At 44.4% G+C, this 25721-nt stretch overlaps 1 protein-coding gene across 1 annotated transcript; it reads left to right on the top strand.

Moving 5' to 3' along the window:
- The first annotated feature begins 215 nt into the window (after window positions 1-215).
- PXDC1 (PX domain containing 1) lies at window positions 216-25278 on the top strand. The gene is made up of 5 exons (XM_056486109.1): window positions 216-1504; window positions 14220-14311; window positions 14594-14711; window positions 17543-17654; window positions 23674-25278. The coding sequence occupies exons 1-5, from the start codon at window positions 1249-1251 to the stop codon at window positions 23789-23791; spliced, it is 696 nt and encodes a 231-aa protein (XP_056342084.1). The 5' UTR covers window positions 216-1248; the 3' UTR covers window positions 23792-25278.
- Window positions 25279-25721: the final 443 nt, after the last annotated feature.

Here is a 25721-nt window from a genome sequence, read left to right as displayed (position 1 = left end):
TACATAGTGTGAGTGTAACGACCCCTGACCTCCCCAGGTTATACAAACAGGAAGGATCTCTCCTGCCTCGGGCCATGGCATGACCCAGGGAAGTCACTCACTGCCTCCCTTTGCTCTGCAGAGCCCCTCTGCCTCAGAAAGCCTCATCCCGGAGGCCACTGCCTTCCAGCAGAATCTCTTTTTGGATGATGCATCCTACATCACTGCGCTGTCATTTGCTTCACCTTTATTGTGTATGTCTTAACCCCGCAGCTCCAAGGCATTTGCAGGCATCCAGGCATCTCCCACACATCTCCTTGCTCTACAGTGCTGCTCCGGTTTTGCCAGATGCCGACTGCTGCAGCTCTCCCCGTGCCCCTTCTCTGGGCGTCCGGGCACTGCACGGCACGGGGTGGGAAGGCGGGAGGGTGAGAAGTCTGCACTGTATTTGCAGCACAGATCTCCCCATCTCCATCCCGTACGCGATGCTGCTGGAGGCTCCTTCAGGGATGCCGTCCCGCCAGACTAGTATTAAAAGGCCGAAGGAGTCCCAGGCACCAGCTGTGTACTCCCCTTTTCTCTCTGTGCTGGCTCCCCTTCCCTCCGGAGGTGCAGGTTCCGTGTTCGGGGACTCCATCCAGGTTTCTCAGGGCACAGTGGGAGCGCTGGTCCGCCCTGTGAGCTGACAGCCCGGCAGTCTCCCTCTGCCTCCCTCAGCTGGCCGGGACGGAGGCTTAAAAAAAAAAAAAAAATCTAAAAAAAACTTCTGGGGTCACTGGGAGGAGAAAAAAAATCCTCGTCACGTCTGCGGAGTCTACGAAAACGTCCCGTGGACGAAGAGGAGGATCCCGCCCCGCGGGGACCGCAGGGCTCGGCGGAGGGGCCGGGGCGTCCCCCGCCTTCGGACGGGAGGGGCTCTGCCTTCCTGCGGAGCCCAGACGAAGGGGCCGAGCCACCCTGCTCCCCGCCCCGGAGCGGGTGAGAGCCGTCCTGCTCCCGGCAGGGCAGGGTGCCCGGGCTGTCCCCTCGCTGCTGCCGCCGTCTATGAGGCACTAGCGAGCCTCTCTCCAGCGCCGGCAGGCGACACTGCCCCGGCGGGCAGGGCAGGGCCGGGGGGGCCGTGCGGCGGGTGGCACCCCCCTTCTCTCTTCCTCCTCCTCCTCCTCTTCCTCCTCCTCCTCCTCCTCCTCGTCTTAACTTGGCCACGGCGGCGCGGGGCGGTGCGCTTCGCCCTGCGCCGGCGGCGGGGGATGTGCGGGCGGCGGCGGGATGGCCTCGGCCGTGTTTGAGGGCACCTCGCTGGTGAACATGTACGTGCGGGGCTGCTGGGTGAACGGCATCCGGCGGCTCATCATCAGCCGGCGGGGCGACGAGGAGGAGTTCTACGAGATCCGCACCGAGTGGTCGGACCGCAACATCCTCTACCTGCACCGCAGCTACTCCGACCTCGGCCGCCTCTTCAAGCGGCTCCTCGACTCCTTCCCCGAGGACCGGCCCGAGCTGTCCCGCTCTCCCTTGCTCCAAGGTTTGAGCAGCGGCCCTGGCGCTCCCCGCTCGGCGGGAGGGCGGGTTTCGGGGTCCCTCGGGGGTGGCGGTGGCCGGGGAGGACGGGCGGGCGAGCGATCCCTCTGGGCGGAGGGAAGCGAGGAGCCGGAGCCGCTGAGAACCGGACGGGGCGGGGGGGGAGCAGAAAACTGCGGGGGCGTTTTGCGGTCGGAAACTCCTCCCGGGTTGTTGGTTTGTGATTCTTTTTTTCTTTTTTCTTTTCTTTTTTTTTTTTTTTTTTTTTTTTTTTTTTATTTTTTCTTTTTTTTTTTTTTTTTTTTTTTAATTGGCTATGCGTTTGGGAGCGAGGGCTCCCGCAGGAAGGAGACCCCAGCATCGCTGGGCTGGGGAAACAGAGGGATCCCCGTTGGCGCTGTGTCTCTCCTCCGGTGCCTTCGGGCTCCCCGAGGAAGGGATGGGGGGTGGTTGGCCGGAAAAAGGGTGTAGCTGAAAAATCTCCGCATGTTGGTATGTTGTTTGCCACAAGGAGAAGGAAAAAAAAATAAGCTGCGGCGCTTGCCAGGGGACGGAGCAACTCTGGGAGCTGGCATAATTCCTCGCATAACTTCTGTGGAAACGGGAATTACAGCAGCGGTTAATAGAGGAGTCTGTTTTCTTCCAGTTTCTGAAGTGGATTAACCAAACTCTAGGGATGTTGTCCATGCTCAGGCCTTGCTGTGCAGAAGCAGGATGTACCCAAGCTGTCTTGCGGGTTGGGTTTAGTTTGTTTAATGTTTGGGGAATTTTATAGATAGAGTTACGAGTTCTACTCTGACGTATTTGAGGTGTGTAGAGTGGTGAGGAGCATCCAGTCATCTGAAAATGGGTGTATGCCTAGCGCTTCCAGTCTCCCCACTTGTTTGAGTTACGACGTAAATGATTTGATTGAGCAGGAAAGGGGAAAAGCCGATATTCTGTGCATGATTTCCTCTGTGAGAGGATGGGAAAGTTTTCCCCGGCTCTCACTTAGCCTCTCACCTTACTAGTGGGACCCCCTTGCAGAGGGTCTGCGTTTTGCTGTTCTCGGAACCGGGTCTGCACCGTTCATACAGGTGTCAACCCACCGGTCTTCATTCCCCGGCCGTGCCCGTGTGACAGCGGGCTCTGTTCCCTGCCAGTGGCAATCTCTCCCGGGCTGCCTCCTCAAGGATGTTTATAGGAAGACAGGTCTTTTTCCATGCTCCTAACCTCCGGTGGTGGGCTAGGCTTGCGGTTTTTATGTGCCTCACATCAAAACGCTCGTACCTTTCCCTCCCCAAGCTTGCTTGTGCCGCGGGAGCCGCAGCGCTGTCCCCGCCGCTGTCCCCTGGCGCTGGGCTTTCCCGTCCCCGCTCCCGTCCGCCGGGAGGTGACAGCTCGGCCCCGCCGCCACTCGCGGGCCCCGAGTGCCCTCTGCAGCCGTGGGCCGGGACAGCCCCGGTGCTCGGGAGATGCTCGCAGGGCTGGGTGCCGGGCTGTCTCCTCCTGCTGGGAATGGGGCTGTTCCTGCGGTGCCGACCCACCTCTCAGCCCTGGTGTGTGTCGGCACAAGCACCGCCTCATGCATTTCTATTGCTGACCAGGAATCTAAAGTACTGCAAAAGCTTGTAACCCACCGCGTGTCCTACCCAAAGAACTGCGGGTGTGATTTTAACTAGTGCTGAGTGGCAGTCAATTCTCGGTAACACGTCCTTCAAGTGTATGTGGCAGCTGGGCCACGGCTTTTGAGGATGCTGGGCAGGTTTAGAGCAAGCCTGCCTGTGGCTTCCAGGGCACAGCACCTGCCAGAGTTGCTATGACTAAAAACTGACATCCCAGGGAGCCAGTAGTCCTTGCTGGCTTTACAGGGCTCTGAAGAATAGCTTGGCAGCTGGACTAGGGTGTGTGCTATATCTGGCTACAAATAGACTCGATCCTTGGCCTCCTGCCCCTCCTGACACTCCTTCCCCATTGGTTACACACGGGAGCTGCTGCTTTTCCTAAAGCCCTTCTCGTTCCTCAGTGCCTCTCCTGGTTCCTCTCCTGTCTCAAGGCCTGCCAGAGCTTTTGCAAAGTATTCAACTCTTTTCACTTCTCTCTGAAGCATTATCTGTGCAGTTCGAGCCAGATGGGATTATAGTCCCCTGCACTGGCTTTACTTGACAGTCCCAGGTAGACAGGCCATTCATGCATGAACAACTGGGAAAGATTAACCATCCTCAGCCTGCGTTGCTCAGTCTCTGCCTAAAACCTAGAGCCAGCAACCTCGACTTACCTTTATCTCAGGAGCAGGCACACTGACTTCAGCAGCATGGGGAATGAGCAAAGCATCAATTCAGGATTTGAAAAGTCGAAACCTAATATAAGTAGATTATGATCTGTTTAGCTTGTTGAGGCAGTGGGGGTTAACTTTGCAGCAGAGATGGAATAAAAATCAGGAGTAGTTTCTAAGCAATTACAGCGTGCGTCACAATTTCAGCAATACTCTGTTCAAAATTATGCTGCTCCTGCTCTAAAGAAAATTACTTTGCAGAGTATGCTTCTCTGCCTAAAGAACACTTCATCATACCAACATTTTAAATTGGCTGGCCAAAGCCTCTGATAACTTGACAAAGTTGAAACACAAAAATCTCATTTAACTAAGTGACAGTGATGCAAAGGTTCGTATGTAAGAAGAGATTGCATGGGGCATGTCTAGTCTTTACAAAATTAATGGGGTAAGCATGGTTTCTTAATGCCATGTTTGAAAGCAGATGTCCTGCTGTCTGTGAAGCTCAATGTACTTAACCCAACAAAAACACCTGACAAAAGCCCATTCTTCTGTGTGTTAGCATTTAGTCATATACATTTGTGTGTATTTTTATATATATACAAATGTATTTGCATATATATGTGAATTTGTATATGTATGTTCATGTATGTGTTTATATTTGGCTTCCTGAAAGAAGGTGAATGTCAGCTGTGCCTTTTATCTGGAGGAAGTGATAAAGTGTTGCAAACCAAATTTGCATTTCATTGAAGGACTCCAAAGTCCCTATAGATTTGCTTAAGGAGCATTAAAAGGACTAGCATTATCCTACAGCTCAGTCAAGCTGCAGTGTGTTACATTTAAGGGATATGACTGAGAGTGGAAGCTTGAGCTATTTGATGTTATTAACTTTTTAAATGAAGGTTGTGGTTATTTTAAAAACCTCAGCAATTTTAGGAAGAGTTGGTTGTTATCTTTATTGCTGGTTTCAGCAGACAGTTCATGCTGAGCAGGAGTGTGCTCCTTTTCTTGCTCAGCATGAGGAAACCATCCTCTCCATTCCTTTCTTGACCCCTCATCCTCCTGGACTGACTTCCCCAATGCTCTCCCCTTCCTTATTTGTTGGAGCTGCTGAGTGTTTTGAGATTGCAGGGGAGAGAATGGGAGGTGTAGCTGTCTGCAGTGGCTGTTCATCTTGCCCTTCCTGTGATATGAGAAGAAGTCCCATGGGGGAGTAGGGCATTCCCACAGTTTGCTCTTGTCTTTAGTAACTAATAAGAACATGTGGCAGAGTGCACTCTCTGCATCTGGAGTGTGCAATGATGCTAAAGACGTTCAGCAGCACAAGGCATCTCACTAGGAAGTTGGTAAACAAAGTTAGGTATGTGCATACCTGCAGGGTGACTAAGTATGATTCACTGTGATGTTATCAGTGACTTGCTAGTATTTTATTATTTGTCTTTGAAATCTGCCTGTCACTTGCTCTAGGCAAATGTACAAAAGAGGATCACAGGAAAACACAGGTTCGTTCACTCCTGAAATGAACACAGCCTAATGTTAATAAAAAATGTTTCTCTATGCAAAGTCTACTTTTGAATTTAATCAGTTTTCTTGAGAAAGGCAGAGCTATGGACTTAGAAGTTGACTTAAAATTGATGGAAATGGAAATAGTGGCAACAGATCAAATAGACACCAAAACTGAGGTGTAAAACTGGGAAAGGACTCTTCCCCCACCCTCCTATTTTCTCTAAACACTGCTTGTGAGAAGGTTTCATGTAAGATTTATCCTAGAACTTGAGCCAGCTTAGATGCAGTCAGCAGCCATACACCTCCCTCACCTCTGACTTCGGTTCGGGCAGAATCAACCCCTTAAGGGAACCAAAAAAGCACATTAGCAGCCTTTCAAAACTGGGATTTGTTTTGCCTTTGGAGTGGCAGGGTGGTTTCTGGCAATCCTCCTCTGCACTTGTTTGTTGCCTTTGTTATCAGAACAGAGGCTCAGATACTCTTCCAATGTAACTGTTCATATTGTACCTACCTGTAGTTCCTGGTACTGCTCTGATACTCTGAGCTGCCAAATCAGAAATTCTGAGAGATTTTTTTATTACTAGATGGGCCTGTCTTCCCAAAGTTCTCATTTTCCTCCTTTCTGCTCCTCTGACTCATTCCGCTTTGTCATGGTCTTTTTTTCCCCTTGCTCTTCTTGCTGTTATTTCCTCTCTGCTTCTCCAAGTTACTTTCCCTGAGCTGCTTTCTGTTCCTTTTCTTTGCCTCTGGTTTTCCTGACCAATGTGCTGCCATCCATGGTCATTTATGGCTCTGCAGAACTTCTCTGTTCCCTTCCACCTTGCAGGTGCTCAACCTCTGTCCATCCATAGAAGTTTTCTAGTAGTGGTCGTAATTTGCTATAGAAACCTTGCAACTTTATTTTGCCTTGTAGTGTTGAAGCAGTCACTTCACCTGCAGCAGACCTGAGACTGGGCTGACCTCTAGCTCCAAGCCTTGTGCCTGCCTCTGGGGTGCCATCCTCCTGCAGGAAGCAGGTGATCAGCTCTTTTCCATGTCTGAGTGGCTGCCATTGGAAGGATGTGCACAACACAGAAGGCAGCTCCCAAAGGGCCAGCCCAGGAACATTGCTTACTTGCAAATGCTGTGCTCAGAACTTAGTTTTGTATATGCTGCATTATAGCATTGTTGTTGTTGTTGTTTACAAGACCATCTGGGAGTGTGATTTATGAGAAGAGGGAGCTCTACAGAAGCAGCATAGTGGTTTCCACAGGCAGCAGCTGTTTCTCGGTGCTGTGACAATACAGATAAATACACTGCATCTATTGTGCTCTTTTCATTGTTGACACTGTCAACAGTTCATTAGTGGAGCTTGCTCAGAGCTTCTGTCTGGCAGACAAAAGATGCAGCTCTTGGTTATCAGGCTCTAGCAGAACTGTATAACCAAAATTAAGTTTGTGGCTTCTGGGTTTGTTTTTTTTTTTTTATCAGCTGAATTTCATGGTTCATTTGTAATGATGGCGATTAATGAAGCTGACTGTGTTGTTACAAAGCTAGATGCAAGTTGCATTTTTGTGGTGAACCAAGGCAATATGTCAAGGAAGTTTTGTGGTGGAAAGGAATAGAAATGAGGTGTGTTTTTCATGACAGCTCTCACCTGATAAGAAATCAGCATTAGAAATTGTTGTAGGAGTTTGCATTTTTCATCAGGTTTTGACTGCTTTGTTCACTCCTATCTCATGCTTCTTTGACATCTTTTTCTTTCTTGTGGCTCATCAAGACAGGGAGCTCTGTGGGGAAAGCCTGTCTGCTGTGTTCTGCCACCAAAACATGCCTTCTCCATTCCAGATATCCTGGGAGATCCCATAAATAATAATACAGAAAATCCCATCATTTTGAGGGTCTGGGTTTCTCAGCTTTTAGCTTGCCTCCTTTTTTTGCATGGGTATTTGAGTGTGCCAGGGTCCTAAGGTCATGGCCACTTTTTCTCTGGGAAATTTCTGTCAGACAGTTATTTGGACAGGACTTATCCCCATCCTGCATCTGCTTCATATGAGCTGCAAAAAAGAAAGGTGTGAAAGCTCTCTCTCTTTCTGCATTAAACAGATTTATCTCAGTATCTTCAGTATGTTTGGTACTACCTAGTGGAACTTCTGAAAATACAGAGTGACTCACATGCATTTTGTGTACTGATACCTCTTTAAAAAATGTTGGTCCTCACCATCAAGTTTAAGAAGGGTAGCACAATGTGATAAATGCCAAAAGTCCACCTCCCTACACCCACCCCTCTTTTCAGCTCTACTGTGTCCTTTTAGTTGCTCCCTCCCTCAGTAATGCCTGCAAGAGGGATCTTGTCAGGGATATTGCATCAAATCCTTTGTAAAGGCTGTAGTGACTCCTGTCACATGAGATGGATGAGCTTCCCCACAAGGGGAAGGGGCAAGTGTGTCTGCCCCAAGAGAGAGGGGTTGTAGAATTAGGCAAGGGGCATCAAAGAGGAGTTGCTAGAGTTGCCAGACTTTAGTCAGACCAATGCTGTAGCTAGGTCTAGGATCCTGTCCCTGGTGATGAGAACCAGATGCTGCAGAAGACAGCATAAATAACAGGCAGAGAACAGAAAAATGACAGTCCTGGTCTCTAGTAATTGAAGATCTGACATCCCTGATTGCCTGTAATTATCTGCCCTTCTCTGGATCTTATCAAGTCTGTGGACTTAAGAGATCCCTGTGGTGTTATTTCTGCAGTTATTGAAGAAAAGTTGTGTGAAACAAGCTTTCCCATCTGCTGGGGTTTTTTCATTTCCTGCCTTTACATACCCCTGAGTATTCCCTTGCCCTTCTAGCAATCTTTTATCCTCCTCTCCTTCATCAGAGAGGAGGCAGCTGTTAAGGGGAGCTGGTTTGGCCTTTTGAGGAGGCTAATGCCATAGTTCCCAGGTGGCAAGGTTGAGAGAACACGTGTTTGCAGTGAGGAGGGATCCTACCTGGGCAGGAGGAGTGAGGTATGGTGGCCACAAAGCAGGGGAAAAGGACAGTTGAATGGTATTGAGGAGACCCAGTTCAGCAGAGGGAGGAAGTAGGAAGAAGTAAAACAGCAGGAAAAAAAGGGGCTGAGTTGTCTGAGTTGTCATCTTTCAGCCCTGATTCATGTGCCAGCTGAGTAGCTTCCATGTTTCTGTGGAATATCTGTCTGTGGATCTGTTTAGAGGTCAAATAGATACAATCCCTAGCAGCCTGATCTGACTTTGGACCTGCCCCTTCTTTAGATGGATCAAATGAGACTCTTTTATTTAACATTATTCTCTAATGACTAGGACCTTCCTTTTATTTCTCCATCTACATCTTGGACTGTGTGTGTACACAAGGCCCAGAATATATCTGAGGGACAGGAGGAATGAGGGAAAAGGATAAAAAAGTTTTAGCACTGCAGTGGTAATGAATACTGTAACTGGGGAAAAGGGGCACATCTCCCATTGAAGTCTGGTCAGGAGAGATAGCAAAGTAGCAGTCTCCCATGCAAGGCAACTTGTATGTCTTCCCTAAAGATTTGAAATCCCTAACTGCTGCCTGGGGTCTTGTGCAAAGAGAGAAGGAGGGACTCATGATTTAAATCTATAAGCCTCAAATCTTTCTTACAGTGTAGATTAGCAGAACACATTGGGATTTCTCTCTGGATTTATTTGTTACTCCTTTTTTTCCCTTTGATACCTACTCAGCAGTCTTCCTATAGGGAATGGAAAGAGAATTAGGTAAGAGGGGCTCAGAGTAACTTTAATCCTCATGTGCATACTGGAACACACACCATTTAGGACTACTGGCATTCCATCTTGCATGTATCTTCAGACAGTACATCTTGGCTTCTGCTCTGGCTCAGCTTCCTGTATGTATAGCACTGATTTTGAGAGAATAGGGTATATCTTGGACAGTCTTTTCTCCTGTCCTGACCACAGACATGAAGTGTAGTCCTTTAGACTGGAGAGATGGGGTTTGCCCACTGTTTGGTATCATCTGTACATAGTGACTTGTACATAGCAACACATCTCCAGAAGAACAGACTTCTGTGTGTCATCAGTGATGTGACATTACAGACAGATACTTGACTTGGGCATGAACTTACTCTTCCTTGGATTTTTGAGAGGATTTTTGAGACAATGCTCATTGTGTATGCTGACTGTCAGGACTGCTCTGTGATTTCATTATGAGCCATGAAGCACATGCTGCAATTCCTGTCCTGCTTCCTGTGGTAGAAACATGCAGTGCATTATCTGTGGTTTTCAGAATATCATTGCTTGCAGATTTGGTGGCTCACATAGCAGTAAGGACAGCCCTACCAAGGCTTGTGTGTTTACATCAGGAGTTGGCTCTGAGTTCATTCTCCTCTGCTACTGAGCTCCTTTCCTGCCTGTGTGCAGCTCTGGGCCCCTCTCCCACGCTGTGAGCCAGTGTGCCAGGTACACAGCTGCTGGCCTGCTCTCCAGCCTCCTGCAGCTGCCCCAGCACCAGGGACCCAGGGCAGGAAGAAAGCTGCTGGCTTCTGGTGCTGTTTGTGCCATACTTTTCCAGACACATGTTGCTCTGTGCAGAGCTGCTGCCTACACTTGGTCTCAAACTGAAAGCAAATCCTTTTCAGCCTTAAGGACTCTGCCTGAGGCTCTTGGTCTGGAAAGGGGCAGAAAAAATGTCAAAAAGGACTGAATGAGGTCACTGAATATGTTATTTTAAAAAGCAATCTCCCAGGCACAGATGAGTGCCACGCTGGGTTAGGCAGTGTCATCCCTCCCATAACCCAGCCTGCTGGCTTCCCTGTGTGCAGGGTGAAGGAATCTTAGGAGTTCGTGGTATTTGGCAGCAGGGCTTGTGGCAAAAAACAAAACAAAACAAAAACACCACAAAGAAACAAAACAAACAAAAAACAAAACAAACAAACAAAACAAGCGAAGAGCCAGTGGGACTACAGTTTACCTCAAACCCTATAAACACAGGTATTTATAACATTTAAATCACTTGAAATAATAGATAATTGTCCAAGTACAGTAGAGGTAACAAGACAGGGAGCAAAGTTTTCCTGGGAGGAGTTTGTGCATGTTTTCCATTAGCAGTCCAGACAAGGGCCAGAGCTGAGAAAAAGGCATGAGAACAGCCTTTCACCATGACCTCACTAACACATTTCCCAGCTCTGAGTTCAGCTCTGTTGCATGACTGAGCAAGTGAAGAAAGCACAACTGGTATAGGATACTGGTTGCTTTACTGGTATCTTATTTTTATTTTATAGCAAATGGAGTAGATTCTTGGTAGTAAAAGCCCCAGATGGAAATATAGGCTAGACATGTATTTATGACCCATGGGTAGAGACAACAGCCTGGGGACACGTTGTAGCTGCTGTATGGAAGCTTCATATGTGGCCAGGGGGTCCCACACTCTCCAGATGCATCCATATTTTGGTGCATTTGTGTCAGGGTTAATGAATGGTGGGGGTGCTGGGCTCTGTCTGCAGTGTCAGCTGGCATGTCTGTGTGTCTGTTTGTTCAGGCTCCAGCGTCTGGAGACCCTACATCAGTCTCTGGCTTGTTTTCTTCTCCTTCTTTCTGCCTTGACAAATCTTCCAAACAGGAGAAAGAAGACAGGCAAAGGAGAAACTCCCACAAACTGAAGAATAGGCCTGGATACTTGGGTGCAGTTCTGTGACCCTTCTTTACACAAATTCCTGCTCAAACTTATTATAGTGCCTGGGTGAGAAAGGAGCTTGGATGGGGCATCCTTGACTGCAGTCTCTTGCTTCTTTGGAAGTGGAGTCTGGGGTTTCCTGAGGTGAGGAGTGGTTTGAGATATTGCCTGCTGCTCACCTAATTGTGCTGGCAAAGCAGAAGCAGCTCTGTGTTGTGGTGTGGGAGAGGAAATGAAGTGCAGGGGAGGGTGGGAGCACCTTGAGCCAGTGTTGACACCAGAGGCTTTACCCTGCAAAACCCCAGATTTCCTCATGCACATAAGTGCTGTTAGAGAGAGCTGAAAGGGATGCAAAGGAAGGACCAGGACCTCCTCTCCTCCTGGCTGCTTGTGCAGCAGTGCCTCACTCTGGTTAGCATGGCTGTGGGGTTGGGAGCAGCCTCTCAGGTTGTGGGATCATGGTCTATGACTAACTGAAAACCACAAGAGCATCTGTTAACTTTTAGAAACAGAGACTTGTAGAATTAAGATAAATGAGGGCCTTACAAGCTTTATGACAAATGCAGAAGAAATTACAGGTTTAAATGTATGTGTTTAAGGCCAGTCAAGTAGTTTCTGTTTGTTTGGGTTGCAGATGTATGAAAAGAAAAGCTTTAGCCTGGCCAAATTGAACTCCCTGTATGGGGAATTCATTTAAGGTCAGCAGCCTTATGCCAAAGCTGTGCATCTGCTATCATTAAGCTCATATATAGGAAGCTGTCCAGGCAGATGTATCACCCTCCTTCCTACGCTGTCTGCTTTTTGGTTTTGATATTACTGAAAGCTTCAGTAAGAAACAGTTTTTATGGTGCCAGATGTTACAAGTCTTCCGTGCCAGTTTCCAAATTGGAGTGTGGGTTTGCATGGCTGATGTTTTTCCAAGAGGTGGAAGGAGATAATATACCAGGGCTGGAAATTCCTTGTGCATGCAAGAAGCTGTAAAACCTCCCACAGGGCAGTATATGACAGTGCAACAGGCTGACAGCCTTGTCTGACTTCTTGGTGAAGCATAAAAAGGCTGTGTGGAGCTGCAGATGCTTTCCCTGATTACTAATGAGAGAAATCCTGACCACTTGGCTGATTTTCCTCATGGGATGAATGCTCAGGGTGGTTTTGTTTTGTTTTTTTTTTTTTCTTTTTCTCTTCCTCCCACTCTGAATATCTTCATTTGTTTGAAAGTATCCCTCTTCCTGATAAAATACTAGTTCCAACAGTGCATGTTTATCTGGGAAAGGGTCTGAGGTCGAGGGTAGGTTTGAGAGGGAGCAGTTGAATGCTGAGTCCCTGGTGGATGGGCAATGAAATGGGAACCACAGCTGGGCAGTTTCTGCTCTGAGTTTATGCTGAGTGGATCAAGAGCAGCAGGAGAAGAGGAAGCACCCCATGGCAGCTGGCACCAGGGTGGCTGGCTCTGTTTTCTCTGATGTGGGCTGCAGCAGGGCCAGCAGCGTGTTTCTAACATCATGGATGGGTGTCTGAGCTGTGGGGCCACTGGCAGCTTTTTCTTTCTTTTAGGGAAGATGAAACCCCTTTCATTGAAAAACCTGAACTTGATCCAAGTGTGGGATGGGAACATATTTGTGGAGGAGCGAACCAGACCCACCCATGCCTGCACCCCATAGTTAGGATGATGAATGGTGCTGGTCTGCAATTCAGGTCTGTAATGCCAAGCACAGCCCAGCCAGTATGCAGTCTGTGGACCCACACACATGAGTTTATTCACATTTGCAGCCTTTCAGAGAATTTCCAAGCCAAGCTACCTGACTGTAGTGTCCACCAGCCAAAGCAAGACACACACCACCTCCCTTCTCTGCCTGCCGTATGCATTGCTCTGCTGTCAGGAGAGTTGTACTGGGGTGAGGTGATAGCCATGCTGAAAAAACAGGCAAAATGAATTATTCTTGAGCAAGAGAAAGGCTTATACAAATAGGGGACTTTTGTGGGACACCTGTCAAATAAACCCGGTTGCTTTGGAGACAATCTCTGTTTTATTTGGAGCTGTAACTGGAGGAGGGCTGGCAGCTTCCAAGTCACACTTTTGTCTGGAAGGTTTCTGTGGGATTGTATCTCATTGGTAGCAAACAAGGACTGGTGCAGACTGAAACTGTTTGTGGATGCTGTTCCCACACTCTGCAGGTTTGATGGCTCTACGTTTGCCTTGTGAATAGGAAGATGGAGATACACTTACTTTAACACAATTGTAGTATATTGAAGTGCTTTCTCACAGGCTGCTTTGCAGATTTTTTGATTTATTGTGTCTTTTCCTGTTCCATCTTTTTGATAGGTTGTTTGTTTGTTTGTTGTGGCTTGTTATACTTAACAATTTCTCTGAGATATTTCATTTTCATAGGTGTATCCTGCTCCATGGAAAAGATGCACAAATATTGAATTTAAATGATGGTTTCATTAGAAAAAGTAGATTGCAAATATCAGCAATAAAAGGCCCCACTAGAGGGATGTGAGATTTTGGGGTTTATTTCTCCTCATGTGCCCTTTACATGCATCAAACCTGTAGTGTATTTCCTTCAGTCTCCTAGAGGAGGGGGAATTTACAGATGTCCTGCAGGTTATACCTACAAAATACAGTATTAAAGGTCACCATACCAAGGAATTCAATATTACATTGTAATGTATCATTCTGCAATTGGGCAGTAAAATGTTTGTCTTAATCCCTTCTGCAGCACTGTGATAATTCAGTGGCTGAATAGATGAAAAAAAAAATCTTAATAGTTATCTTGCACTTGAAAAACATGATACTGACAAATTTTCTTTGGACCATTCACTGAGGCTTACAGTCAGAGAAATACAAAACTGCTCTCAAAGCCTTTTGTTTAGCTTGTGTTTATTTTTTCCCTCTCTTATCTGTAGGATGTGTCTTTTGGTTATCTTGGGCTTTCTTTTGCTTTTTATTTTCAGGAAAAAAAAAGATTTAAAAGGATGAATAATGGTTCTTGGAAGCAGAAAGTGGGCTGTTCAACTATCCCTGCTGGGAATGCTGTGTAGTGAAACTGTGGGTGAGGGAGTAGGTGGTTCTACTTCTGCTTGTCTTGCAATTCCTAGATATGGTCATAAACAGCTGAGTTTGTGTCAGGCTTGAACTCTGCTTGTAAACTACACCCACTGCAGTTTGGGGTGCACACTGTCATCAGTTGGTTTAAAAGACATTTCTGGAAGGCATATTTGAGCTTGTTCCACACCTTCCTGAGGGGCTGCTTCTGGCTGCTAAAGTGTGCTTAAGTGTGCTTTTGTTTGTGCTTATGATCTGTATACTTTGTTTCTAGGGCTCATCACAATAAAAGAAGCCCATGATATAGAAGCCAGACTTAATGAAGTGGAAAAGCTTCTGAAGACTATTATAAACATGCCCTGGAAGGTAAGCCAAGTTCCAATCCAGCCCAGCTTGACTCCTCCTTCATGGTGACATGCACTCTCATGCAGATTAGAATGTGATGGGCTTTGCCAAGTTCTGAAAGAAGCAGCAATTTATTGAGTAACTTGGAGAAATGCTGAGTGCCAGAACTGTGTAATGATGCCTCCCAGCTGTCACTTGTAATAAGTCTTTCTGTCATACTATGGAGGGGTGGAAATGGAGAAGGGAGACAAAGCAAACTACTGGTTAAAAATTGAAACCTGTTTTTATTTCTCTCTTTTTAAGTATTCAAGGTCTGAAGTTGTCCTCACATTCTTTGAGAGATCTCCTTTGGACCAAGTTCTAAAAAATGACAATGTCCATAAAATTCAGCCAAGCTTTCAAAGTCCAGTTAAAATATCAGGTAAGAGTTGTTATCTTCCTGTGGCTGACACAAGAACTGAAGAACAAAAATTGCTGCATTTTCTGTTTCCATTGTTATTTATCTATCAACAGTTCAAAATGTAGTTCTCAATAGTGTATTGTGATATAGAACATATAATTTTCCTTGATATACTGTGCAACATGCATTCAGGCAATAAAGTGGCAGGTGAAATGGGAGACTGACAAATGCAAAGCAGTGAATGTGAGGAAAATGCAGTACTTACTGCATATCATCACATATAATAGTGCTGTTACCACTTAGGAGACTTCGAGGCTATTGATACAGTTCTGTAAAAATGTAAGCTTGGTGCCAAGTAATGGGCAATATTAGCAGTGAGAATATTAGATCTTATTAGGAAACAAAGAAGAGGAGCATAACCCCATCTAGAATACAATATGCACAATTTTGGTTTCTTCATCTCAGGATATAATAGAATTTAAAATTATACAAATAAAAGGTTAGGATTCAAGTTGTTGAACAGTTTCTCTGAGAAAGGGTATAATTAAAGAAGGACACTTCACCTGTGAGATGACAGACTGGTATGATGGAAGTTGATAAAGCTGTGAATAGAAGGAGGTCAATTACCTGTACTTCTTGTGAAACAAGATCTATTGGTTATCTTATATCATTGGCAGACAACAGGCTTTAAACAAACAAAAGGAAGGTTATAATATTGTTTTGTTCCCATACAAAGCATGATTAAGGAGTGGAACTCACTGTCATAGGATATGGTGACACTGAAAGCAGAAGTGGCTTCAAAAGGGAATTAGACAAGGAAGTGGAGGAAAAACACATTGAAACCTGCCACAGGTGGAGACATAGCAAGCTCCTAATCCACAGATTGCTAGTGGGTAAAGTGGAGAGCCTATCCTTACCTATTCTTTTAGCCTTTCCCCTCTTCATCTGCTACTGACCCTTGTGAAAAGGTCTGCAAGCTTCTGATGTGACTGGTTTTGTATTTCTGTACTGAAACACTTTGTTTGAATCTCAGGAACCAGGAAACTCCTGGTTTTATGTCACCAGAAGAGCTTATTTGCAGTTAATTGAAGCAAAATACTACATAGTCCTCCAAGGTTTATAGTGTGGCAAGGAACTGGTATCAATTTTCTTTGGTACTAACAAAACTATCTCAGCTGGATAATACTATGTTTTAATTCTAAATTATTGTTGGTAGTGATGAGTCATATCTAATTAAATGGAGGAAGATTCTCCTACCTATGCAGCTATCCAAAAGGATCTTGTGGTAATTAATTTTATCATTCAAGTGATTGCTGCCATTAATGCTAAGAACATAGGTGGAAATCTGATGTTAATTGATACTTGCCTCATCTGGATGTTGCACAATGGAAATGGTTCAGTGTCTGGCAGTGCTGTCAGTAGATGGCAGTAAATGATAGTGGGTAAAGCAGTTCATGCAGCAGTGAAATGCTGTAACTCTTAGGTCAAGTCAAGGACACTAGGAAAATAATGACAGTCCATTTTAGTCATAGTGCAGCTTTCTACCTGGCTCAGTCTTGGAAAAGCAGGCAAAAATGTTTTGTGTTCTCTGAAAAAACAAACTGTCCCCTTCATTGTCCTGCTCAGAGTGGTAGGTGATGGAGAGAAGAGGCCACCCTCTAGGATGAGAGCTGAATTTGAATTTGTGGTATAAATCTTATTTTACTATCATACCATACTGGCTCAGGATGAGTCACATGAAGTGTGATTCTGCTGGGGTTTGGTGTTTTCACTACCCCCAAATGTATTCTGCTAAAGTGAGTTGCAGTAAAGTATGGAATGAAAGTCAAAATGACTCTCAAGAAAAATATGGAAGTGAGTTTTGGCTTTATCTTAATGCAGGAGCATGTAATATTAAAAAAAAAAAAAAAACCTCCTCTCTCCTGTCACGTCTCCTGTTCATTGCTTGAACTGTACATAAAGCTGAAATTTGTTGGTGTGTTTTCTGCCTACCATATTTTCTGCCACAGACTAATTTTTTGGGTGTTTTGTTTGGTTGGTTGGTTGGTTGGTTGGTTTTGGGTTTTTTTGTTGTGCTGATAATGCAAGGCTGTAACTCAAGATCATAGTGTCTTGAGGCAGACCAGGAGTTATCCTACTTAAGTCAGTGCTGATTTTTTGAAAAATCATTTTCAAAATGATTTATTTTGAAAATATTTATGTATTTAAAGTGCATTTATTTTGTGCTGGTCCTAGCTTCATCTAAAATTGTGTGACTGAAAGAAAGCCTTGTGACTTGCCTAGTTTGACTTTCCATAGAGCACAGATGTGGATTAACTTCTCATTCACATCAAATACTGTTCTTTAGTTATTAATTCCCCCCATGGTAGTAAGTCAGTGGAATTAGATATAAATTTTAGATATTAGATATATATATTAGATATTCTGTATTGGAGGCTTCTAACACAGTCAGAAACAAGTATCAAGGGCAGTGTAAAACATGGTGTTTCTTTACACAGCTTAGAGTTGGTGGTTGAATTAACTTGTAAGGTCACTTTTCTTTTCCCTTTTAATGTTTTTTTTAATTTTTGTTTAAGCCTAGGACTGTCTAAGAAAAATACAATTATGATTTAGTAGTGGTAGTTGCTTCAGATGCTCTGTGTCATTAATTAGTTAGGTGAATAAAATTGCTTGAGAGCTGTCAGCTTGCAAATGTAAGAAGCTGTGAAACCAACTCTTCATTCTTGCTTTTCTGTGTAGGTTTTCAATGTCATATACACATCTCAGTTCATAACCATATCAATTACATATGATACACAGTTGTTTTGCAGCTTTTTTTTTTTTAAATCTTGTTCTCTTTCTTCTCCCAATAGAAATCATGCGATCAAATGGATTCTGTTTAGCCAACACTGAAACAATAGTCATTGACCACAGTATACCTAATGGAAAAGAGAAGCACCTGGATGTAGATTCAGCAGAACATTTGTAAGTGGAGTTTGAGGAAAAGCAATGCTGTCACCTTCTCTGTAGCTTTCCCACCCCCTAGAAAATGTTATTGTCTGTCTAAGAGCAGCACTGGTACAGCTGTCATCCTGACTGGTTAAAGGTTACTGGGCCTAATTGCTAACAATTCATAGCAATTTCCTGTTAAAGTGGGTAAAATGGGAGAATGATTGACCCCAAAGTGATCAATCCTCTGTGTATGAAAAAAGAACTGAGGTTGCTGTAGGGGTGCTGCAAAGGGAGAACAGAACTATTTTCTTCTCATGACTGTGATGAGTGCTGGTTTGAGCCCAAACTTGGAAACTCAAACAGCTAACAAATGGCATATCCTGCTACAAAGGGCAGTAGAATGTTCTGGAAGCAAAACACTGTCCTCAGAGAGGAGCACATTCCTGAAAGTAATTGAACAAAGGCCAGTTGTTCAGCTGGCACTTGGTGTAGCATGTGTAAATCCTTAGGGAAAAGGCAAGTTAGTCTGCTTTCATTGGAAAGTTGTGCTTCCTAATTCATGTAGGTATTCTGGGGTCAGAAAACTGTAACTAGGAGGGCTTCTGTGGCCATAAACTAAAGCACAAGGAGTTCCATCTCAACATGAGGAAGAAGTTCTTTATGTTGAGGGCATCAGGCCCTTCTGGAGGCATTCCAAACCCACCCAGACATGTTCCTGTGTCACCTGCTCTGGGTGACCCTGCCTTGTCAGAGGTTTGGAGTGAATGATCTCCAAAAGTCCATTTCAACCCCAACCATTCTGTGATTCCTTGATTCATGTAGTGTTAAGTCAGTGACTGTAGTCAGAGATGGATATTGATGAAAATATGCTCCTACAGTTTTCTGTCATGCCAGGTGATTGATATTTCAATGAACTCCAGGTAGTGAACTATTTAAATATTTTTGATGGGAAATGTTGACCTACTTTTTCATTAGATCAGTTGAATGAAGGAGAGGATGCTAAAACACTTATGGAGCTTTTATCTTTGAATGCAGTGATCTGTCTTGTCATACTTGAAATGCCAGTCTGTAACAAGGTTTAGAGCTTGGCAACATTTTGTCAGGGGCTGGAGAGTATGTCCGGCTCCAGTGTAATTTCTTGAAGTCTTTTTATTAACTTATCACTTAGTGTTTTGAACCTTGACCTTGATAACAGCACTTAAGCTTATAAGCTTGTAATAATGAGGCTGAAATGGCACACTAGAGGTAATTCTGTAAGGCCAATACCTGGAAATTAAAATTGCTATAGTTCACAGTGGATCACTCTTTGTACTGAGAGTGATATATTATAGGAGAAAATTACCAAAGAAAGCCTTTTCCTGCCTTACTTTGATTTTTTTTTAATTATTAAAAATATATTTATAGCTAGTATTGATTTTAAAAATGTCCTCCAGCCCAAGCAAAACTTAGCAGCCTAGAATCAGAAATTACAATCATCTAACTGTCATCCCAATGAAGTCAGAGACTGTTAAGGTCAGAAAGTACTAATGTGATAAAAACTGAATGGTAGGCATAGTTTCCCATAAACTGTGGTGGAAGAAATGAACCCAGGGTAACAGCCTAACTTTGTGCAGCCTGACTTAGTCTAACTTTCCAAAGGATGTGAAGTCAGAAGTCAAGAAGTTAATAAATTTCAAATGTGTGTTTTATATGGTGCCCTAAATTTTCCCATCCTGCAGCTGTATTTTATAGCCAAGACATAATAGCCAGGAGATAATGGAACCAGTGTAGCACAGCTGTTTTGTAAAAATTGAACATTTTTCAAAAGCAGAGATTTTCTGTACTTTTGGTTTAAATGTATGTTATTAGCCCAGAAAGGAAACTTTAAAATCTTTCAGATTCTAAGCTGTTCCCTTTTGGTCTCAGTAAAATTGGATTTATGGTATGTTCTACCCTGAAATCAGTGCTAATTCCTTGTGGACTTGACATCCTCAGATGGGAATTTTTTCCTTTCAGCTGCATTAAACTCTTAATGGCTTCTGCCTTTTGCTGCTGATGGACTTGAACGAGACATTTTTCAGATCAAACCTGTATTTTTTGGGAAGAAGTACTTGAAGCTTCAGCAGGAAGTGCTCATTCCCCATACTGGTTAGCTGTGTAGCCTGCAGTGCTATCTGCCCAGTGATCCATCAGCTGAAAAGTCTCACACTTGTTGCAAAGGAAACCACAGCATTTTCCCAAGTTGCAGTTGCTCACTCTGTTGTTCTGAAGTAGGTCTGTTCTGCTTCCTTCGTTTTCTCTCTGATTCTAGTTGAGCACTGTTGCAAACTGTGGTGAAGCCAGTGTGCTCAGCATCCATGTGGCATAACCAGTCCTTTTGTGTGTGGCTCTTGGAGAGTAGTCTGAAGTGCTTTGGAAAGAAAAAGGTGGTAAATAAACGCATTTGAACTTATGCTTTGGTTTACAGAGGTACCTTTCTCTGCAAAGACTGTTTGCACTTCTGTCTTCTAGGCCAGCAGCAGAGTCTGTGGCGTTGGATAAGCTGCCTTTTTGGCAAATTCACTCCAGTACCTGAAGCAGATGTAGAGGGAATTTTCATGGGAGCATGTGATAGGATAAGGGGGATGGCCTTAAGCTGAAGGAGAGTAGGTTTAGATTAGCTATTAGGAAGCAAATCTTTAGATAAGGGTTGTGAGATACTGGAACAAGTTCCCCATGTTATGGATTCTCCATCCCTGGAGGCATTCAGAACCAGTCTGGATGGGGCTCTGAGTAAACTGACCTAGTGGAAGGTATCCCTGCCAATGGCAGGGGGGGCTTGGAACTAGATGATCTTTAAGGTCTCTTCCAAGCAAACCATTCTATGATATGTACATCTTTTAAATACTCCCAGTGGTGGTGACTCAACCACTTCCTGGGCAGCTTGTTCTGATGCTTGATAACCCTTTCAGTTAAAGAATTTTTTCCTAATATCTAATCTAAACTTTCACCAGTAGAACTTGAGGCCCTTACTTCTTGCCCTGTCACTGGTTACCTGGGAAAAGAGACCACCCCCCACCAGCTACAGCCTCCTTTCAGGCAGCTGTAGAGAGTGATAAGGTCTCCCCCGAGCATCCTCTTCTCCAGAATAAACACCCCCAGCTCCCTCAGAGGAGCTGCTCATCAGACTTGTGCTCCAGACCCTTCACCAGCTCCATTGCCCTTCTCTGGACATGCTCCAGCCCCTCAATGTCCTTCTTGCAGTGTGGGGCCCAGAACTGGACACAGGATTTGAAGTGTGGCCTCACCAGTGCAAAATACAGGGGGACAATCCCTGCCCTGGTCCTGCTGGTCACTATTTCTGATACAGGCCAGGATGCCATTGGCCTTCTTGGTCACCTGGGCTCCTGTTCAGGCAGTTTTGGCCAGCACCCCCAGGTCCTTTATTGCCAGGCAGTTCTACAGCCACTCTGCCCCAAGCCTGTAGCTCTGCATGGGGTCGCCTGTTGTGATGCAAGTGCAGGACCTGGCACTTGGTCTTGTTGAAGCTCATACAATTGGCTTCAGCTGATCAATCCAACCTGTCCAGATCCCTTTGGGAAAGCCTTCCTACCCTCCAGCACATTGGCATTCCCACTCAGCTTGGTGTCATCTGCAAACTGACAGGGGATGCACTTGATCCCCACATTCAGACCATCAATAAAGATATTCAACAGGACTGGCCCCAGAACTGAGCCTTGTGAAAGGGTACCAAATAGATTTAACTCCATTCACCATCCCTCACTCTTTGAGCCCAGCCACCAGTTTTTTACCTAGCAAGCCTGTCCAAACCATAAAGCTTCTATGTTGTTCCCTCTTCTTCCTGGCAAATCTGAGTATCAAATCTAATGCATTAACAGAGGTTAAAATGATAAAGAATTTTGTCTTACAACACAAGAAGTAGGCTCTCGCAAAAGACAGTGTGTCTGTCAAGGTACTTTGGGGGAAAAAAATTAAGGGCAGCAGTTTGGGCATTTAGGAATCTGAAGGTCCATAGTAGAGTTGCAGAATTTCGTTTGAGAGAAAGACCTGTTGGTAACAGCACAAAAGCATTTTGGCTGTTGATGTAATACCCACTGCTGACTGTGGTGAACAGTCCTGGTTTACTGAGTTTGGTTTTGTGTGAGCACTCTAGAGCAGTGCTTTGCAGACTGCTGTGCACACACTTCCTTTTTGGGGGCAAGAAAAGCTTTCTTCTTAACCACAGCATCTGTCTTCCACTGCTTTGCACCTCAGATTCTGCTTGTAGTAACCTATCAGTGAGGCTGGAGAACCACAAAATCTGTGGGACCTTTCAGATGTAATCATGTAGCTTTATGCTGATAAGAGAAAGAGAGCAAAATCTGAACAGCCTTCTTGACTCCTCTTCTGCTTTCTTCCTTCTATCTGCCCCACTGGTATTTCATAATCTGTTATTTCTGGATCACTTGCAGTCCATAAGACAGCACAATGTGATCTGTGAAGTGTTTGCAAGATACCAAGTCAGCTCCCTTCTGTGCACGTTCCCACACATGCAGGCAAGTAAACAGCCTGGAGGGACTAGAGGAATGAGGGTAATAAACATTCAAAGTTCAGTCTCATTGCTGTTTCATTTGAAGTGAAGAGCAAAGCAACAGCGCCGTGGGAGAAAATCCATGAGTCTCTGCTCAAAAAAATGCCCTTTATTTTGGTTGTCATAGTTAAAAAAAAAAAAAAAAAAAAAAAAAAAAAGATGAGAAGGACCAGGAAGGAGTATGGAAAAGACAGAACTTGTGTTGCAGGATGTATAGACTAGGCTATCCAATAATCCATGATACTTCTAAATAAAGTTTTCAGAATTGGGAGTGGGAAACTTACCTGGTTTTTTCCCCTACCACCCTTCTCCAGGTCCTCTGAAATACTTAACTCTCAGGTCACCCTCCAGGGTGAGGTTAGAGGGATGTCTGCAGCTGTTTCATTTATCTAAAGAGTCCAGCTAGTTCATGTGTAGATGAGATGCAGTTTTAAATATTAATTATTTTAATCATCTGTTTATCTGCCATTCAGAGAACTGCAGGCCAGCTAGGCTGATAAAGGTGTTAAGGACATGCTAAAAGTGAGAGCTAAGTTAGAATTTCTTTTTCCATCTTGTGCAATTTGTCAGTTTCTGCTTCCTTTTATTTTTCACTCCATCATAGTCAATGAAATTTCTTTCAAAATATTAGAGAGAGAGTTTGAGAAAAAGAAATTTTACAGTTCTTCAAGCCCCTTTTAGAACTGAGGTGAAATTTAGTCCTTGGCCTGCAGTGAATGTCTTTAACTGCTGGGCTATCTAGGAAGAAAGTAATGTTTCCTACCACAGAAATTCAAGCCTTCTTGGAATGGGAATGTGTGTAACTGAGAGAAGTGTAGGTTTTAGCATGATGCTTCTGGTTGAGAGTAGGTATGAGACAGCTGGAAATTCTTGCAAAAGTTCAGGTTGTGAAACAGGTGTTGGGAAGTGGGGAGGAAAATACCAAAACTAAAGTGAAACTAAATTTGGGAATTTTATTATATTTGGAGATGCTTTGATTGTCAAAATCTAAATCTTGTACCATGGGAAGGACAGCTAGACTCTGGAGGAAGGACACTGTAGTCATTTTTCCTACCTATGTTAGACACTTGGCCTCTCAGAAAAGCCAAATCCACAGAAGGTGCATGTGAAAAAGGCTGAGCTCAAATTCAGATGGGAAACAAAGGCAGTTTTGTTTCACTTTTATGTGGGAATTGAGGTGTTTTGTGTTGCTTACACATGCTGTGGGAACAAAATAGAAGGATGTTGACTTCAACTGCATGTTTCACTCTTCCAAGACTCACTGCTGCTTCCTTCCTTTCTTCCTCACTAGTAGCTTTGAAAGTTAGGGGTGACAAGATTACTTGCTTGCATGCACCGTGATTTTCACTGGCCCATGGTTAGTCATAAACACATGAGTACAGGAGGAGAAGGAGGTGTGGATGGAATCAGCTCCAAGTGCTTCTCCCACTCCCTTAGTACTTTTTTTTCCAATCCCTTTGATTTTCTAAACTACTTAATGTGTTTTTTTTCATCTCTCCTTAGGTTTGAAAGTGTTAGTGACTTTACCTCAGAGCTGGAAGACAGTGATGATCCAACAGCTTATGTCACCAATTTGACATATTACCACCTGGTCCCATTTGAGACTGACATTCTGGACTGAGGCTGCTCAGGGGTGCAGCCAGCCAGCATTCAGCCAACCTTTTCATCCATAGGTTCTGCTATCTCTGGCATTGCATCTCTGTGAATAAGGCTGTGCAGACAAGACCAACAGCAGGGCAGCTGCAGCAAGAGCACCACAAAGCTGGTTTTATAGGTGTGGTCCTCTGATGTGTGTTATGGAGACACCTTGTAAGGAGATATCTGCTTTGCTGCTGACAACAAACTCACTGGCAGCAGAGCCTTCCTGGGGATCAATGAAATCTCTGCTATGTCTGTGGGAATTGCCACCCCAATGCAGCTGTCAGAAACTTGTGCTGTAGCAGCCACAAGCTCCTGGTGGTGCAAGCTGAGTTCCCCTTTTAGGATACCACCAGAAACTTCCTGGGATGGCGTGACCACACTTTTTATGCTTTGTAAGCAAGAAGACAAGCAGACCAGCTGAACTTTGTCAGTTCCCTCTGCAGTTGCTTAATGGAGGTCTCGTGGGTCGCTTTTTGCTCAGCTGCCGGATGAGCGGTGCCTTACACGAGATGTCAGAAATACCATTGAGTGCCTCCAGGAAACAGAGCACACGAGCTGACAGCTTCACTCCTTTCAATCATGGGCTTTTGTATAATCACTGAAAGGGCAACTGCTCTTCCCTGGAATAGCAAAGCAGACAGCAACTGGCATTGCAATGAACTGTGCATAATGTTTGGATGGTTTCAGAAGTCTGGAAAGCTGAGATGCTCCACTAAGAAGGGTCAAGGCTACAGCAGGCACTTGGATAATATTTTTTCTTTTCATGTGGACCAGCAGATGTGAATGGTGCTTACAGATGTTTACATCAGAGAGATAATTCCCTATGCATATTTCTTTCCAGAGAATGGGAAAGAAGACACTGAGATTTATGTTGTGTTTGGAATGAAAGAGAATGATAAGCTGCAGTGTGCCTACAGTGGTAGGAAAAAGCAGTCTCTCCACTGCCACCCTGTCTCAAGGAGTTTGTCCAGCTTTCTGAGACCTGCCTGCAGGGGTTAGGTGCAGGCCTCCTTGTTGTGTAATGCCATGGATTTCAGCAGAGATAGAACAGTGGGAGCAAGAGTGGGATTGGGCCCTGCAGCCTCTTGACTATTGAGTAGTGCAATGTTAAATCTCCTGGGGGTCTCTCCCTTGCAGAGTGCTCCAAGTTCCAGGCTCTCACTGTGAGTGCTCAATATTCACCAACATGACCATTCATTGAGAGTTTTGCCATCTGTTTGCAAATATAAATTTGAAGGGACTGAAATGGAAAGAAATGCAATTTTGGATATGTTTCTTGGAAAAGAGGCTTGCTTGGTCCAGACAAAGCTAATACAACTCCCTTCTGCAGACTTTTCATTTCTGTCTATAGAATAACAGTCAAACAGAATTTGTTAATGTAAATAATAAATTATTGAGAATCATAATTCTTTTACACAGTATGTTTTTAAAATATATTTTAATGAAATAAAATAAAATATAACTCACCATCAGTGCATCTCTGCAGCTTCAAACAGTGCCTTCGTTTGTTTTTTTTTCTTGTTTTGAGTACACTTTCCCAAACATGTCAAATCCTCTTTCTTTTTGAAACATGCTGAGTAATAGCAATTTCTGTGCTCCACATGTTACTCATACTGTAGACATGGTGTGTATCCACATGAAACCTCTGCCTAGCTGTTGAACTTGGGTATAGGTGTATGTGGCTTAATGCCACTCAGCTTAGTGGAGGATTTCTGTATTTTGTATTTGAAATCAAATTTGGGCATTATTGTTTTGGAAAATGAAGCAGATTCTTATAAGATAAATTTATGCAGTAGAAGGGAATATGTTACCACTCAGTCTTTCTGAGTAGCCTCTTAAATTAGAGTTGTGAAGATTTTATGTTTTATTTGTTTTATTCTCATTAGTTTTATTTCTTCTGCTAGTGTTCT

Source organism: Oenanthe melanoleuca, chromosome 2 (genome assembly GCF_029582105.1).
Source record: "Oenanthe melanoleuca isolate GR-GAL-2019-014 chromosome 2, OMel1.0, whole genome shotgun sequence".
In the NCBI taxonomy this organism is placed as follows: Eukaryota; Metazoa; Chordata; class Aves; order Passeriformes; family Muscicapidae; genus Oenanthe; species Oenanthe melanoleuca.
Note: the sequence above shows the minus strand (reverse complement) of the source record. Positions and strands in the feature narration are given on the sequence as shown.

What these genes read in the sequence shown, in the direction of transcription:
- PXDC1 (XM_056486109.1), top strand. Translation starts at nt 1,249, where the DNA reads ATGGCCTCGGCCGTGTTTGAGGGCACCTCGCTGGTGAACATGTACGTG. An exon ending in TTATAAACATGCCCTGGAAG is followed by an intron (nt 14,312 to 14,593) that starts GTAAGCCAAGTT and finishes TCTCTTTTTAAG; the next exon opens with TATTCAAGGTCTGAAGTTGT. An exon ending in AAGTCCAGTTAAAATATCAG is followed by an intron (nt 14,712 to 17,542) that starts GTAAGAGTTGTT and finishes TTCTCCCAATAG; the next exon opens with AAATCATGCGATCAAATGGA.